This window comes from Papaver somniferum, chromosome 2, assembly GCF_003573695.1.
Source record: "Papaver somniferum cultivar HN1 chromosome 2, ASM357369v1, whole genome shotgun sequence".
NCBI classification, from domain to species: Eukaryota; Viridiplantae; Streptophyta; class Magnoliopsida; order Ranunculales; family Papaveraceae; genus Papaver; species Papaver somniferum.
Window position 1 is genome coordinate 160,857,342 of NC_039359.1, and position 16,802 is coordinate 160,874,143.

At 35.4% G+C, this 16,802-nt stretch overlaps 1 protein-coding gene across 1 annotated transcript; it reads right to left on the reverse strand.

Moving 5' to 3' along the window:
• Positions 1 to 10,364: 10,364 nt before the first annotated feature.
• Positions 10,365 to 10,969, reverse strand: LOC113354209 (protein GLUTAMINE DUMPER 2-like). Its single transcript, XM_026597610.1, has one exon. The coding sequence runs from the start codon at positions 10,887 to 10,889 to the stop codon at positions 10,437 to 10,439; it is 453 nt and encodes a 150-aa protein (XP_026453395.1). The 5' UTR covers positions 10,890 to 10,969; the 3' UTR covers positions 10,365 to 10,436.
• Between the last annotated feature and the right edge of the window lie 5,833 nt (positions 10,970 to 16,802).

The following is a 16,802-nucleotide window of genomic DNA, read 5'->3' on the forward strand; positions in this document are numbered from 1 at the left end:
AAGATCTGGAATTTTTGCTCAGAGATACAACATGTTACAGGTACTCAAGGTTACAAACTATTATTATACGTTTTGGCCTTTGGGCTTCTTTTTTCACCTTCCTATGTGAATATTAGGACACCATCCATGTGTTTTCAATTTTGATTACAATATTAATAGACCAAAGATCATCGATGATTAAATGTTGATTGGTATGTTGGCTTTTCAGTATTGGAACGAAGCCAGAAAGCTTAAAAGCAACCTTATACAGTTATGCTGTTGTGTGTTGATCTTATAGTTTTTCTTACACAACGGGGCAACATACTTTGTGTTTGCTTTGGGGCAAAAAAATCTCAGGCCCGGCCCTGGTAGTTTTGTTCTCGACCATAGTTTTCTCTCTAGATACTTGGTCCTCCAATTCACAATTGTGTTATTTATTTATTTTTGTGAGAAACTTACAGAGGGTTAGTCCACGAGTGAGTTGGAGGGAGTTTAATGTATTTTGAATCTTGGGGATTTAGAGGGAGTGTAAGGGAGTATTGGGAGTTTGAGAGAGTTTGGTATGTTGAGTGTACGGAGTTTGAGAGACTCTCCCAAAATCTCTACTTTTTTGAGAGATTTGGAGTGAGGCAAAAATACACTATAAACTTCCTAGAACTCCCCAGAACTCCCAAAAAAAACAAACTCCCTATCATTCTAATTTTTACTACTAACAGGGAGTTTAAGAGTGTCTTTCAAACTCCCCCACGACTAACGGGGTTTTCTAGGGAGTTGGGGAGACTCTTCTAAACTCTCCCACGACTAACGGGGATTTTAAGAGACTCCCTCGAACTCCCTCACGACTAACGGGAAAAAACACAACTACACCCAACTCCCCCAACTCCCTTGAGGACTAACACCCTGTTAGAGTATTTATTTTGGTTTATATTTTTGAGTGAAGGTGAGAAACTTAAATTATTTTTTTTTATATTTTTGAGGGAGGATCCTTTACATGTTTATTGTCACACTATCTTACACATTATACATCATTTATGTGAATAAAAATCAAACAATATCGAATTTGAAACTAATATTTTGGAGATATATTCCTATTGCGAAGCTTTACATTCCTACTACAAACGAACGTATTCTCAAATACTAAACCTCACCATCTACCCATCTTAATTTTATTGGTTAAAAATCCGTTGATTTTCAACGGTTCATTTTCAAAGTAGTAGATGGTGGTGTTATACGTCTTGGAATGCGCTCTTTTTCGGTAGGCATGTAAAGCTTTGCAAGAGGAACATATCCCAAAATATTACCTTCAAATCTGATATCATTTGGTTTTTATTCACAAAACAGATGCCTAAAGTGTGAAATAGTATGAAAATAAAAGTGTGAAGGAATCCTCCTTCTATATCTTTTTTAGTGATGATGAGAAATTAGTAGAAACTATTAACTAATGTTAAAATTGAATAAGTGTGGATATTCAATGACGTTATCCATCTTAATACAGTGCGAGAAATATTCTTTCTTTAAGATTAAAATATCTTTTGATCTATAAGCCAAAAAAATAGTAAATTGTATATATTGCGGAAAGCTTTCGGCGAGACCTTTGAAACGAGTATCACTATCACTATGTATCGAGGATATTAATTTTCACGTTACCATAGGACTATCATACGAGCTCATTCCATAGAATGAACTACTTGAGAAAACTACCATACTAGCTAGTTCATTATACCAAGTTAACTACCACACAAGTTCATCCTACAAATGAAATCGTACAATGAATTGTTATTACGAGTTTATTTTTCCATATGAAACATCATTGAAAGTTCATTCTACAATATGAACGTATATCACGTGTTCCTTAACAACTACCATTTACGAGTTCATTTTACAATATAAATTATCATAATAAACACCTATTACGAGTTCATTCTACAATGTGTACCATAATTAACTACCATTACGAGTTCATTTCACAAAATAATACCATTTCTATAATGTGAACTACCATTATCCTTTCATTCTATAGTTTGAGCACATATCACAATCTCATTATAAAATATGAAATATAATAATGAACTACCAAAAAAGTTTTCACTCCGCAAAATAAACTACCATTACTAGTTTATTCTACAAAATGAACTGTTACAGCTAGAATGAACTACCCTGCTCTAAAATAGTGTTCATTCTTGCACATGAACTATCATTATCTTGAAATAAATTAATGCTTCGAAATATAGTATAATGGGTACTCGTTGGGCGGATCTCGTCGAGACCAGTCCGAAGAGTAAAACTTGTAGAGGGAAAATAGAGAAAAAGAGGGAAAAAAAATCTAGTACAACTATATATCACGTGAATAAATGAGATAAAATAAGAGAGAGACAACGGGTTTTTGGATATTTTAATATTTTTATAAAATAAAGACCGAATTGAACTCACCTTTTGTTGGTGGTAGTTAGTAATTCGTCGAATTATTCGAAAATGATTAGAGAATTTTTCCGAACTAACTGGATTGAAATGATATGTTCGGATAACTTAAACCCCATCCCTAGTACGCGTATTATATGGGGTTTACGAAATAATGGCAAATAATTTGGATACACGAATTATTCGGCTAGCTAATTCGTCCGCCAACCCAACTAAGGCTGAGTTAGCATCCAACTCGGCCGGTTAATCACTTTTTTTGTCAAAAATGAAATATGTGGGTGTGGAAAACCAATCCCACGACCATGAAGTAATAACTTAAACCAATTCCCTGCATATTATATGTATGTGAATTATTCGGCTAAATAATTCATCTACCAACCCAACTCAGTCGCAGTCGTCCAACTCATAGCTGAGTTAGCATCCAACTCGGCCGATTAATCTTTTTTGTCTTTAAAGTCCTTCGCTAGCTCCTAAACCACCGCACCAACCATAAGTTGTTGTCATTATTACTAGGTATATAACATATATACAGATTTAAACTACGAATCATGAAACTCCCACTTGAAGTTCTATATTTTTAGTAGTTAATGCATGTTGGATTTCCTAATCCGAATTTATATCTCAAAAACGAATTATATGCGTATGTATGCCATTTTGAACTACTACCCAAACACGAACCGTTGATCAGTTTTGATCGAATCTGAACTATCCAAATCCATGTAATATTTATATGTTTGTTGTCTCGAACTTCACTCCATATCCCAAATTCCTAATTAGGGATCAAACTAACTTGGGACCACTTAAAATGAGACCAAACTGAAATTTCGCCTCTAAAAAGAGAAGCTAAAAAGGAACCCCAAAGGCAAATACGAAAAATCTGACTCTGCTTAAGTACAAGCCAGCTAAAATAAAAATGAAAATAACATACAACCAAAAAGGTTTAAAGACGTTATCCTTCCAAGCAATAAGAATATCAAGGTCAGTTCCAACAGGAGAAGTCAAAGAAGACGCCCAATGATAATCCCTGATTTGACTTACGAATTAATTTCCTTTACTCTTTTGATCTCGGAGTTATGATGCACGGATGAGCTCATGTAGCCTATTTGGAGGTTAAAAACACGAGTGTCGTAGTTTAGCTCAAGATAGATCTATTTTGATGGAAAACATCCCAATAATCAAAACGTACACTTTGTTGCATGGTTTTCAGGATTTAGTCAAAATCAATTGTTTAGGGCTTAAAAAAGGTGTTTTTCTAATAATTTTTTCGTTAAGAGTCCGTTTGAGACGCCGTTTGTGTCACATAGTTTCTTTTCATAAGTACTTACATTATTTAACAAAATATTTATTTTGTCAAAAATAACATATTTGGGTTTTGGGTTGTTTTCATCCTTTCTTGACCGTTTTTTCCAAATTTATTTAAGAGTCTTCTAGTTATTATTTTCAGATAGTTCACTAAAATTTGTTTTTGCTGAAATTTTTGAAATTTTATTATGATTTTTATTTATATTCAGGAAACCAAGATCTAAATAATTATCTTTGTTGATAATCGTGATTCCTAGGATTAATTCGAGGCTGGAATAAAATATATCTTATTTTATTAATAATATCTGTTGCGCTAAGTTACAAGTTACAACATTTGTTTCGATCTAGATTGACCAGAAAATTGTTGCGTGAAGTCGTTCCCAAATGTCGGGTCCCCTTCTATGTACCATTGTGTTTTTTATTTAGTAAATTATTACTCCCTCCGTCTTTAAAAGATAGGCAGGTTTGTGTGTAAATTTATACACAAACCTGCCTATCTATTAGAGACGGAGTGAGTATTTTTTTAATTCTTTTTTATCAATAATTTCACTTAGTTTATAAGATTTCTTTATTAACTTATTCGGTCAGATAACTTACGGAGCAAATTTTGGATAACATGCCAATCTATTCCCATATTGAGGAAGAATTATCATAATTTACACAATTTCAATCAATTTTAAGCCATATAATAAGTTGAAAATATTTGGTAAAATGCTTGGTGGAATCATAAAACACATCCTATAGGCATTTTCTACTTCAAACTTCCAAAAAACACAGATTTTTTTATTTTCTGCCCACAACTAAAGCAGCAGAGCAACCTAATGAGACAATTGCTCGAACGGGTAACAGACCAAAAGCCTATTTTTTTAGAAGGGGATATACTTCACCGATGCAAAGCAGAAGATCAAATTTCCATATTAGGTTCTTTGGTACAACCCCATGAAATTCATCACCATGAGACATCCAAGAATAATTTCCTAAATAATTATAGGGAAACTGGGAAATATGCCCCAAAATCCACTGTCATCTCGGAAATATGCCCCAAATTCCAGTTCTTGGGGATATGTCCCAATCTAACAGTTTCTGTTATAGAAAGTTAAATGGTCAATTTCTCGTTCATTGACCGTTCAAAAACTCGGAATATGAGATCTCATGAGATGCTAAAATGACAAGTTTAACCTTCTATATTTAAGTAGATCTCCCGATGACACGTGTTGTAATCAAATAAGGTTTATTCTCGAAAATGATGGACGGTCCATGATGCGCATTGGTTAAAGTCTTGAACAAACCAAATCTAGGTTTCACACCGTCTTCTCCCCCTCTCCGTCTTCTCATTCTCATAATTTTACCTCCATGTTACTTTATCTGACAAACAACTCTATTTCAAGGTTCAAACCCATCTGACAAAGTACTTGACAAATCAAACTCTTGCTATAGAAGAACAAGAACTACCTACAATCAAATATAGAAACCCGTCTCACTACTGTCCCTCGAACACAATTGAGAATCAAGCTCAAACCTAATTACCAAATCAAGTAACATGAGAATAGCACAGCACATACAAACTTCGTTTAATCCAAAAATTGAAAAGAAGGAATCAATTTGAACCTTTCTATAAAGCCTATTTTATTGAACATCAGATTAAACTGGAATTTATTTTTGATTAGTGGTTTACATTAAATGGGTAATTAGTTCTTGGGTACAATTTAATTTTTGTGTTTTGTTTTTATTCTGTAACTGGTGGTGGTGGGGAGCAGCGAGAGGTGATGGGAATAGCCCCCAGAGAAACACGGCCACATTTCAGCCGTCTATACATTGTGCGACGTCTTAGTCGTCGATGTTATCTCTCCTTTTTTCTCGAGCGTATGGGTTACACATGTGATAAAAGGGTTAATCTGTCTATGTATAGCACGTGCCATTTAATGTGGGTGCATATATTGACTGGTTAACGTGTTTGGATGGAAAATTGGATGGCTGGGGCATATTACCGAGAACTGAGGGGCATATTCCCAAGATGACAGTGGATTTTGGGGCATATATCCAATTTTCCCATAATTCTATCTACAATTAATTTCAGAGATAGTTTGGCGGAGTACTTAGACTAGCGGTTGTCTTAGACATGAGATTAAATTGCTTGAGTCAGTGAACTGATCAGAATCATGTACATTAACCAATTAAAGTTTTTCAAATTATTGCAATGGTTTGTCCTGAGATAGCTTAACATGGTAATTCAAAGCAGAATCGTATCTATGGGACTACTGAAATGGTCAGAATAACTAAATGTATTATGATTTACAGGTATGAAAAAATTCAGAAATACTCCATCGAATATTAGTTTCATGATCATTCTCAAATGTGGGAATTTATTTGTCAAGCCATTCAATAAAAGCAAATAAAAAACAAAACAAAGTGAAGTTGGGAACTTACAGGGAAGTCTAAAGATGAATTTTGTCAAGACTCAGAAGGTATTCCAATTTGATGATTTGTAAGTTATAACCGGTGATAAAGTGCGGCATCCCCTAATATATGAAAGAGTGAAAAAGTGCTTTCGTTGTTGTGGAATAAGAAGCCTCCGTATCTCAATGCAAACTTGAGCCGAGATGCTTACTGCTTCCTAAGAGATGTGTGTCACATTTTTTATCAGTGGACCGAGGAGAAAGGGGGGCTCAGCTGGAAGAGGAATGTATCATGAGAAAACCAAGGAGGTCAACCTGTTTAGAATATGGAAGTTGGTAGTAGTAATTAATGAAGTTGTCGTCCCCGTTTTCTTAATTGCTGCCACTGAAAGAACCATGAAGATGAATTTCAAGATTCAGATATCTTCCTCACCTGAACAATTCTGTAATCTTTGAAAAAACCTTAATTCACAAAATGAACTATCGATTCCAGATCACTACTCTCTTTGTTGTTAAAAGAACATAAAGATAATCATGAAGGCAGGGGAGGAAAGAGTGCTTGGATCACAAAAACTTTATGCATCCATTCAGAGGGTAGAAGTTATTCATGTAAGCATAAACTGAATTAAAGAAAGATACTGATTACATGAAGTATTACAAACGAAGTATTCATGACATCTTTCGTAATTGAAGTATTACAAACAAAGATATGATTCAAAATCTATTATCCTCTTACAACAATTAAAGTACCCTAAAATTTGTCTTCCATCATCTCTTACTCGCATGAAGCCTTCCATCATTTCCTACTCGAATGAAATTTCACACATCAACTGTATGCTAATTTGTTGCTACGGAAAATCTGTTAAATATATATAAAAAAAAAGAAAAAAAAAAGGTGCATATCTCACGTGCAAGACGCCATTATGTGAGGGGTTAGAGCCAATACGCCACACTACAGTCACATGAGACAATTTAGTTCCGCGAGACAGGTGGATTTTTTTTCTGTTAGGACGCGTGTTAAGGACCGTGTCAGTTCATTTTGCATCTGTAATTTCAGAAGTAAATCAAAACCGTAACTTCCTCCGTGGTCTTCTTCCGTAGAGCAGCCACTTAACCTTAATTTGTCTTAATTTGGTATTATGATCGAAGAAATTTGGCATCTCAAAAATAACCATTTATTAGTAGCGTAGAAGGCAGAGAATGAAGTTGAATCCGAAGATGTAATTGTAATCGGAATATGAGTTGTTTCGATTAAAATCGAGATTTGTAATTGAAATCTATGAAAATTAGATGATGAAATCAAAGTTGCGGTAGTGGTAATGGTGGTGATGATGTGTCGGAGATGGTGTTGCTGGTGATGGCGGAGTACTTAGAGTAGCGGTTGTCTTAGACATGAGATTAAATTGCTTGAGTCAGTGAACTGATCAGAATCATGTACATTAACCAATTAAAGTTTTTCAAATTATTGCAATGGTTTGTCCTGAGATAGCTTAACATGGTAATTCAAAGCAGAATCGTATCTATAGGACTACTGAAATGGTCAGAATAACTAAATGTATTATGATTTACAGGTATGAATAAATTCAGAAATACTCCATCGTATATTAGTTTCATGATTATTCTCAAATGTGGGAATTTCTTTGTCAAGCCATTCAATAAAAGCAAATAAAAAACAAGACAAAACAAAACAAAGTGAAGTTGGGAACTTACAGGGAAGTCTAGAGATGAATTTTGTCAAGACTCGGAAGGTATTCCAATTTGATGATTTATAAGTTGTAACTGATGATAAAGTGCGGCATCCCCTAATATATGAAAGAGTGAAAAAGTTCTTTCGTTGTTGTGGAATAAGAAGCCTCCGTATCTCAATGCAAACTTGAGCCGAGATGCTTACTGCTTCCTAAGAGAAGTGTGTCACATTTTTTATCGGTGGACCGAGGAGAAAGGGGGGCTCAGCTGGAAGAGGATTATACTATGAGAAAACCAAGGAGGTCAACCTGTTTAGAGTAGGGAAGTTGGTAGTAGTAATTAATGAAGTTGTCGTCCCCGTTTTCTTAATTGCTGCCACTGAAAGAACCATGAAGATGAATTTCAAGATTCAGATATCTTCCTCACCTGAACAATTCTGTAATCTTTGAAAAAACCTTAATTCACAAAATGAACTATCGATTCCAGATCATTACTCTCTTTGTTGTTAAAAGAACATAAAGATAATCATGAAGGCAGGGGAGGCAAGAGTGCTTGGATCACAAAAACTTTATGCATCCATTAAGAGAGTAGAAGTTATTCATGTAAGCATAAACTGAATTAAAGAACAACAATATCATACTCAAAGCAAAACAAAGTTCAAAGCAGTGAGCAAATTAAAATCAAGCATTGAGGTCCTACAATCCTGAAAAACTTTATGCATCCATTCCGAGAATCTGCCAAATTCCAAAACTCTAAAAATATCAGTCTAAACCAAGTATGAGTTCCTCATAGAAGGTGCAGAATCAAGAGTTATACAAAATTACAAACACAAATATTTCGCTCAAACCTAACTTGCAATTATGTAAAAAATCATAGAAAAAATAAAGGGAACCCTGTATGATGGTGGTTTGACCCAAACACAAATCATATGAAGAATGAAAAAAAAAAAAAAAAACCCTTAAAATCATAATAATTGCCAATCAATCGAGAATACATACCACTACATGCCACATCCGCCACTGCTAAGGAAACCACAACCTACAATGGAACTGTGGGTATTCATCAAATCATAACAACAACAAAATTTCATTACTTATTCAGAATTTAAAACCTCATCGAAAAATAAGAACCTATTGTTCAACATAAGACAACTGACAATTAATCAATCGGAGATATCTTCCAGAAAAACCACCCAGACATCCCAATAACAAAGCTAATCAGGATTTAGGATATTGAGCAACTAATTTAGTTATGATTTTTTATGTTGAAGTTATGTTATCCGTTACGGAAGAAAAGCTGGAGCAAAATAAGCTCAATAAAATCCTAATAATGACGGATTATTTTTGGCAACCCTATGACCATCATGGCATAACGGATGAAGTAGTTGATTCTGAGACGTCGGACGAGGGCGTACGAAGGGGGTGTAATTTCAGCCACGATTTATCTCCTTCGGTTTCCTCCAATTTTAGAGGAATATGGGCCGTCGATTGTCTTGAAGTATCCATCCAGAACCGTTGGATTGGGACAAAAACATTTGTTTTTGTATGATAGATACACAGTGTTTATCTGAAACCTTCAAACCCCAATTTAAAATCATTTAGAATGGAAATCTTAATCCAAGGCATATTAGTAGGTGCTCCGTTAGCTGCTCTGACGAGAGCAAAGTTATCAGAGAGAAACAATTTTTTTTTCCAACTTTAACTTTTGTTGTGAGCTTCAGATTCTGCTTGGCTGCTCCAAAGTGGCACCGGTTAAACCAGACGGTCCGTCCGGTTCCTAAAACACTGGTTTAGAGTCTTTAGACAGTTGCACTTGCACATACAGAGCAAAGTCGATGGGATTCGTGTAAACACCAATGCAACGAATTAGACGTCTTATTTTCATTCATGAATCTTAATGGCTGATTGAAAAGCTGCCGTTAAAAGAAATATAGCTGTCATCCAACTCGTAATGAACGAGAGCTAACATTCAAAACTGATGTTTGAATGATTTCCTACTTCTCTACTAGACTTGCTAAAACCACCGAAATCGAAACCCTATAAATGAACCGTTTAGATTACTGTAATTTCAGTATAGCGGCCAGGATTTTCTAGGACTACTGAACTTGTTAACTTCGTCATTGACGCATGATGTCATATTCCCCCGAATATAATAAAGCATTTAATAACATTGATTATTATTCACGGATTTCCTACGCGATTTCGTGTTTCCGCATCTTACTGGCAATCGGCGCGTGTACTCCCACTTGAGAAAAACATTGTTTTTTTTTTCTTTCTTGTGTAATTTTCCTTTTTCATGGCTATTAGATTTTCCATAGGATCACTATTTCTTGAAAGTAAATTCATGTACTCGATTAATTAAGGATTTTATATATGTTTTAATTTGGTGAACTATATGTGTTAACATATGCGAATGTTAGGAGCTGTTACTACTAATATTTGTGTGAAAAAATACAGAATTTGTAACATTAAACTCCTGTGTTAATTGTTCTTCCAGAACTCTTTGTATTGAAATATCAATTAAGAAAATTTGATATCGAAAAAAAAAAAAAATTTGTAGAAGACAAAAATGAGTCTATTCCAATTCATCTCAGATATTTTTATACATTGCCGCAAGCAAACTAACAAAATTGAAAAGAAAAGACTAAAAACAAGATCACTGGCTTTGATCATGATGTGGGTTTTCTTCTTCTTCTTGTTCTTTAGGCTTTTCATCTGAAGATTTACTCTCATCTTCCTTTTCTGCAATTTTGGAATGTTCAAAAGAAGAAGTGTTAAGATAAATAGGTGTAGCCAAATAACTAGGCTTAACATCACCAGCCATAATCACAACAATTTGGTCTCCATAAACGACAGGTATTCTAATGGTTTCTTCTTCTGATGATTTTTCATCACCATCATCTCTTGATCTTTCCCGATCATTATCTACGGAGCTAGATAATTTCTTATGAGAACAAGCAAGTATTAACAGAGACAAAGCTATTAAACATAACATAGCTGCTAATCCTCCAAATAGATATGGTATTGGTGAATGCGAAGGAGAATGGATTGGTGCTGCTGCTGATGATGTTGATAAAGATGTGTGAGTAACGGTTCCACCAGTTCTCATTTTTCTTGTATTTTAAGATGCAGAATAAAAGAGAGGTTTTTTTTTTTTCTTTTTTTTTTTGTGATCGAGTGAATGAAGACGATATGAGAAACGGGTTCAGAGAATTTATATAGGGCAGTCATAAATATTTGTAGTAACTGTATATTTATTGCACATTTTAAGCTGTACGCTCGTTTTGGAATGCTCTAATTCTTTTTTTTTTTACTCCCTTCGTCTCCTATATACAGGCGGAGAAGTAGAATTCTTTTAGAATAAGAACTCTTTTTGTTTTTATAAATCTCTAATGTTGTCTGATTTATCCTCATCAATTCCAATATATTTGTCTAGGAAATATGGAAAATATCAATAAAATAAGAATTTTTATCCCACTAAAATATTAAAATAGTATAATTCTTCTTGGGAATTATCAAAGACATTAACTAAGCTTGTTAATGTCATACTCTTCAATAAGGATAAATATGGAAGAAACCACGTTGGAATTGGTTTTATGCTTATCTATTGAGACTAAAGAATTTTACTTCTCCGCCTTTATATTAGAGACGGAGGGAGTAATAGATAAAGGCCTTCAACAAGGCTAATGATCCCTCTCAACTGTTGGAATGAGCCAAACAGGAGGAATAGACCAGTACATAGAGGCATTGTTTGTTTTTGCCCATTGAGCTAACTCATGAGCAAACAGAATTACATAAACGAGGTTGGAAAATGAAAATACAAGCTACTAGTTTTGAAGAAAACAATTGAATGTCTTTGAAAATAGTATCTGTACGCGAATTACCATCAAACAGTTCAGTAGAAAATTGATCAGTGAGAGTTGTTGCATCACTTTCAACAATAACATGAGTTAGCCTCAGCTCAACAACTTTCTTCAGAACTGCCCAGATGGCCCTGGCTTCAGCTTCTTCAGCAGACAATACTTCAAAGGCAGCACAAAAGGAGGCTTTTCTAGTGAAATCCCTCATCACATATCCTGCACCATTTGCTCCCGAAATGACATCAAAAGCATCATCAATATTACATTTAATCCATCCTACAGAGGGGGGTATCCATCTATCACAGATTCTGACATGGCAGGTAGAAGAGGGAACAAGACATGACTTCCTAGTGAGAAGCATGGCTTTAGCTCTATCTAGAACTTCTAAATGAGATTCTTTCAGATTTTGAAAAATGAAATTATTCCTGCTAGTCCAGAGGGAACATATGATGGTAATAAAAAGGCATTGAGCTTCATCAGACAACTTAGTTAAAGGATCAATTAACCAGAAAGAGAGACAATCAAGAAAAGATTTGTTTGAAAAGAAATGAGAAGTTATACTAAACTCAGACAGGAACCACACTCTGCTAGCAAAGGGTCAAAGTACCAGAGTATGCATAATAGTTTCTTGAGGATCTTGACATCTAGCACAGTCAACAGAGTGCATAGGCATTCTAGTGTGCAGAACAGTCCTTGAAGGCAGAGCATTTCTAGCTGCTCTCCAAACAAAGACCTGAATTCTGTAGGGTACTCTAACTTTCCAAATACGCTTCCAAAGATTTTTACAAGGGGAAGGCCTAAGCCATCTTAGTCCCATGTAGGCAGATTTAGAAGAAAATTTGCCATTCTTTAAAAAATCCCAAGCCCTCCTATCAGGAGTGCAAAGCTGGCTTAAGGGAATAGTGACAATCTTCTGAACAAAAGCATTATCAAAATGGGTGTTAAGTCTAGATAAATTCCAACTCCTAGTTTGAGTATCAATAAAATAAGAGACTTTAATACTGGGATCAAGGGGGACTAAGGGGTTGAGTATGGAAGAACCCAAAGTGGGTATCCATTTATCACACCAGGGGTCAATAAATTGACCATCCCCCACAATCCAAGAGATAAAAGGTTTGATGAGTTCTTTGATGCCATGTAAACACTTCCAAGTACAAGAACTCTTGGCATGACACTTAGCATTCAGAAAATCAGTATTAGGAAAATACTTAGCTTTAACAACAATAGCTAGAAGGAAATCAGGATGTTCTAGAATCCTCCAGGCATTCCTAGCCAGCATAGCCAGGTTGTTCAGCTTAGCCTTTCGAAAGCCTAATCCACCTTCAGCCTTATAGGATGTCCCATCCCCAAAGATGTAACTTTCTATCCTTGGGATATAAAGTTTTCCCCCACCAAAACTTGCATAGGTGAGCATTTGTGAGCTTACAAAGGTGTTTAGGAATAAGATAGGCCCCCATTTGAAAGAGGGGAATGGCTTGGCCAATGTGTTTAATCAAAGTAGTTATAACATCTTGAGATAGAAGCTTATGCAACCAGATGGAAATTCTGGCAACAACAGCTTGGAGAATACTCATATGGGTTTTTACTTTAGAAGCTTGAAACACAGTAGGAGTGCCAAGATATTTTTCTTCTAAATCTCTGCTCTGAATGTCAAGAATATTTTCCAAAGTGGCCTTCCTATGCTCAGGTATCTTTCTTCTAAATAAAATTCCAGATTTTTCAAAATTTATTTCTTAGCCAGAGGCCAGACATTATTTTTGAAGATAGCTTTTTATTGTTAGTCTCTATGTTGGTTTAGCAACAAAACATGATTTGTATTCCTATAAGATGTATTAGTATTAATTCTAATCATGTATGTTAAGGGTACATAATGATAAGTATCTCTTATTCTATTTGGAATGGCATACTAGTTATAATAATGTTATGTGAGGCTGTTTTTCAACTCTTGATGGAAGGTTGAATGACACATGTCTTTCCTAGCATGAGGTGGACTCCATTCTAGCTCTTGTTTATAAAGAATTTTTTTTTCCATCATCAAAGAATAAGAGAAGATAGTATTGGAAGTGTCTATCAACAAGTTTTTCTTTCTACTGTTTTGCTAAATCTAAGATATGCACTTATACTTCCTATCTACTTCATGTCAGGTGTTTTCAATTGTGGAATATGTGACCATGGAGCATGCATATAACTACATATCAGCATAAGGTATTAAGCATGTTCACATAAACAATGATTATAGCTAATAAGGAATTACAAAGCATGATTATAGGCTGATATTCTAACATTGGTATCAGAACCTTGGGTATTACATATTCTACATAACTTGATTCACATATTATGGTGATTGTTAGGAAATTTCAGCAATTCACATATTAGTTTAGATACGAAATCCTTAGATTCAAATCATGTAACATATGTGTTTTATTGTCACCATGTTACAAGGAAGATCTAAAGAATTATTTGAAGCCTTGTAGTAGTCTTGATGTAACTTTTATCGTTTCTATGTGTCGCCAAAGTGATACTTTGGGAGCAGATAAAAGCTACATATTTTCGTTATGAAAGGACTATGTAAAATTGTATTTCAGATGTTGTTTGTATGACGATACCCAAAGGTTAATCATGCTTTTCACATCTGTAATAGAGCAAGGTAATATATTTATACATAGTAAATGATAGGTCTTTACGATCCAAAGGTTTAAAGGATCCGTTGAGTACTATGTATAAGCTGATTAGCCTTGTTTTTGTTTAGACTTTGGTACATCACAAATTTACCCAAAGGTGAAGTTGTGGTTGTATCAAGTCTTAAATCAACATGTTGTTATCATGATGTTTAAGAATGTTTTATGTTTCAATACATATATATCATTCATATGGAATACATGCATTTTTCAGCTACAATGAATCCTATACAAGCTCAAGGTTTTTTGGCTGGTATTGAGCCTCTTAATGGCACGAATTACTTCAAATGGAAGTCAAACCTTGATATAGTCCTTGGCTACTTGGAATATGACATAGATCTAAGAGAACCTAAACCATAAATGCTTGTCGATACTTCTACTAGAAATGAAAAGCTAGATTTCCATAAATGGGATAAGGCAAACAGAACGAGCATAATGATCATTCGAGGTGTAATTATTGATGCTATTCGAGGTGGAATTCCTATAAAAGATACTGCTAAAGAGCTGATGGAAGCTATTCAGTCACAATTTATGAGTTCAGCGAAGTCTATGATTGGTACTCATATGGGTCAGCTGGTGGCTCTCTAAAAGAGTCACAGAAATGATACCTGCAAGTGCACAGGGTCTAGTGTATAGAACAGGGCAAGAAGGGTCGATCCACAGAGACAAGGTGTGTGTGAGTTGAAGTTTCCTAGATAGTTCTGAGCTAGTGACAGGCAGTGAAGTAAAGAGACAAAGGCAATGGGCCTAAGGCAGTGAAGTAAAGAGCCAAAGAAACAAAGTAAAACAGTTGTGGTAACACTACTAGGGTCTTGAATCCACCTTCTTAATCCTATGCTAAGGCAATATTTATTCAAATTATGTTCTTGTTCCTTTCCATAGAAAACTACAAAGAATGATTTATCAGTTAATCTTCCTAACTCACCCCTAGCATAGGCTGTCTTCTTACAGCACAACCTATCACAGGCTAATTTGGTTCAATTAGCTAACTCTCATTCCTTTCTCAATTAAGCACAGTTTTTATTCTATGGTGGGATCTCAAATGGATAACTTATCAACCAACTTCACTAATTCCCCCTAGCATAAACTGTCTTCTTACAGTACAACTTATCACAGGTTCATTTGATCAATGTAGATAACTAGCATCTCTAAAGCTATGAAGCATTATAAGAACAGTAATATGAACTTGAATTATCTTAACATGTGATTAAGGGTTTCATCTAAACCCTAGCAGATTAATTTAGAACATGAACTGAAATTAAATTCTACAACTTGGTGCACCGTCTACTCCGGGCATAGTTACAACACACCCCCACATCCCATATTTATATCCAATTAATCGATTTAGGGTTTACAAACAAAATCCCCAAATTCCCAAAAAAACAGTAAAATTAGGGTTTACCAAATCTTACCTAATTCGATGAAATAACTGCTCCATCACGTCGACCCATCCTTCTATTTCTCTTCCCGCTCCATGTCCTGCTCCAATTACTTCTAGCTCATCAACCTATTTCACCAACTTCACACCTAGGGTTCAGTGGCGTGAAAATAAATGAAATTAGTTGTTGAGGAAGATGTAGGACGTGGTAGTGATGATGGGTTGTGGTTGTTAGAAGCTATGATGGCTTTTGGTGGGAGTTGTGGTGGTTGAGAAGGGGCAGTGGAGGTGATGGTGGTGGCAGAGTTTTCTCTGCAGACGGAATGGAGAAGATGGAGTCGATGGTTTTGGGAAGAAGGGTGCGTTTGTTTTGCGGGTATAGGTGTTAGGTGTTTGGGTGTTGAGCGGATGCATCAAGTCTCGATGATTCGCAAAACTGAGCCGTGGGATGCGGAAATGATAGATTGATCTAACGGCTACAAGTGAAGAGGATGGTATCGACCGTCGGATGCCTGATACAACGAAACTGACGGCTCAAGATGGAGTTAGGTGTTGTAATGTTAGACAGGAGCTTCATACTTTGATGTACTGGCGATGCTGCGACCATAGGATGCTGAGATGATCCAATCTGACGGCTAGAAAGGGAAACGGGTATGGATATAAGAAATGGATTTGGGTGAGGGTTTTGGGCCTTGGGTATGCCAAGCCCATATCTTCTTTAAGGACAATTCTTCCTCTTCAAGCCCAGTTCTAGCCTTTTGGTCTTGCGCACGACATTCTTCGCGGCTTCCTTGCGTGATTCCTCCCGGCTTTTTCACCACTTTTCTGCTCTTTTCTCTCCGCGATTCATCCAAGCTTTATTTATTACCTAAAAATGCAAAATTAATTAAGAAAAATATTTATTCTTGAAAACAAAGAAAATATAGAATATGGGATAAAATGTAGAAATAATGCACAAAAGATGAGTTAAATGCCAAGAAAAATATATAGAAATATGCACTTTTTAGCACTCATCAAATACCCCCAAACCTGAATTTTACTTGTCCTCAAGTAAAACAAAACTAAGGAAATCCTACCTATACCACTGTCGCTGGTCTATCGAATGC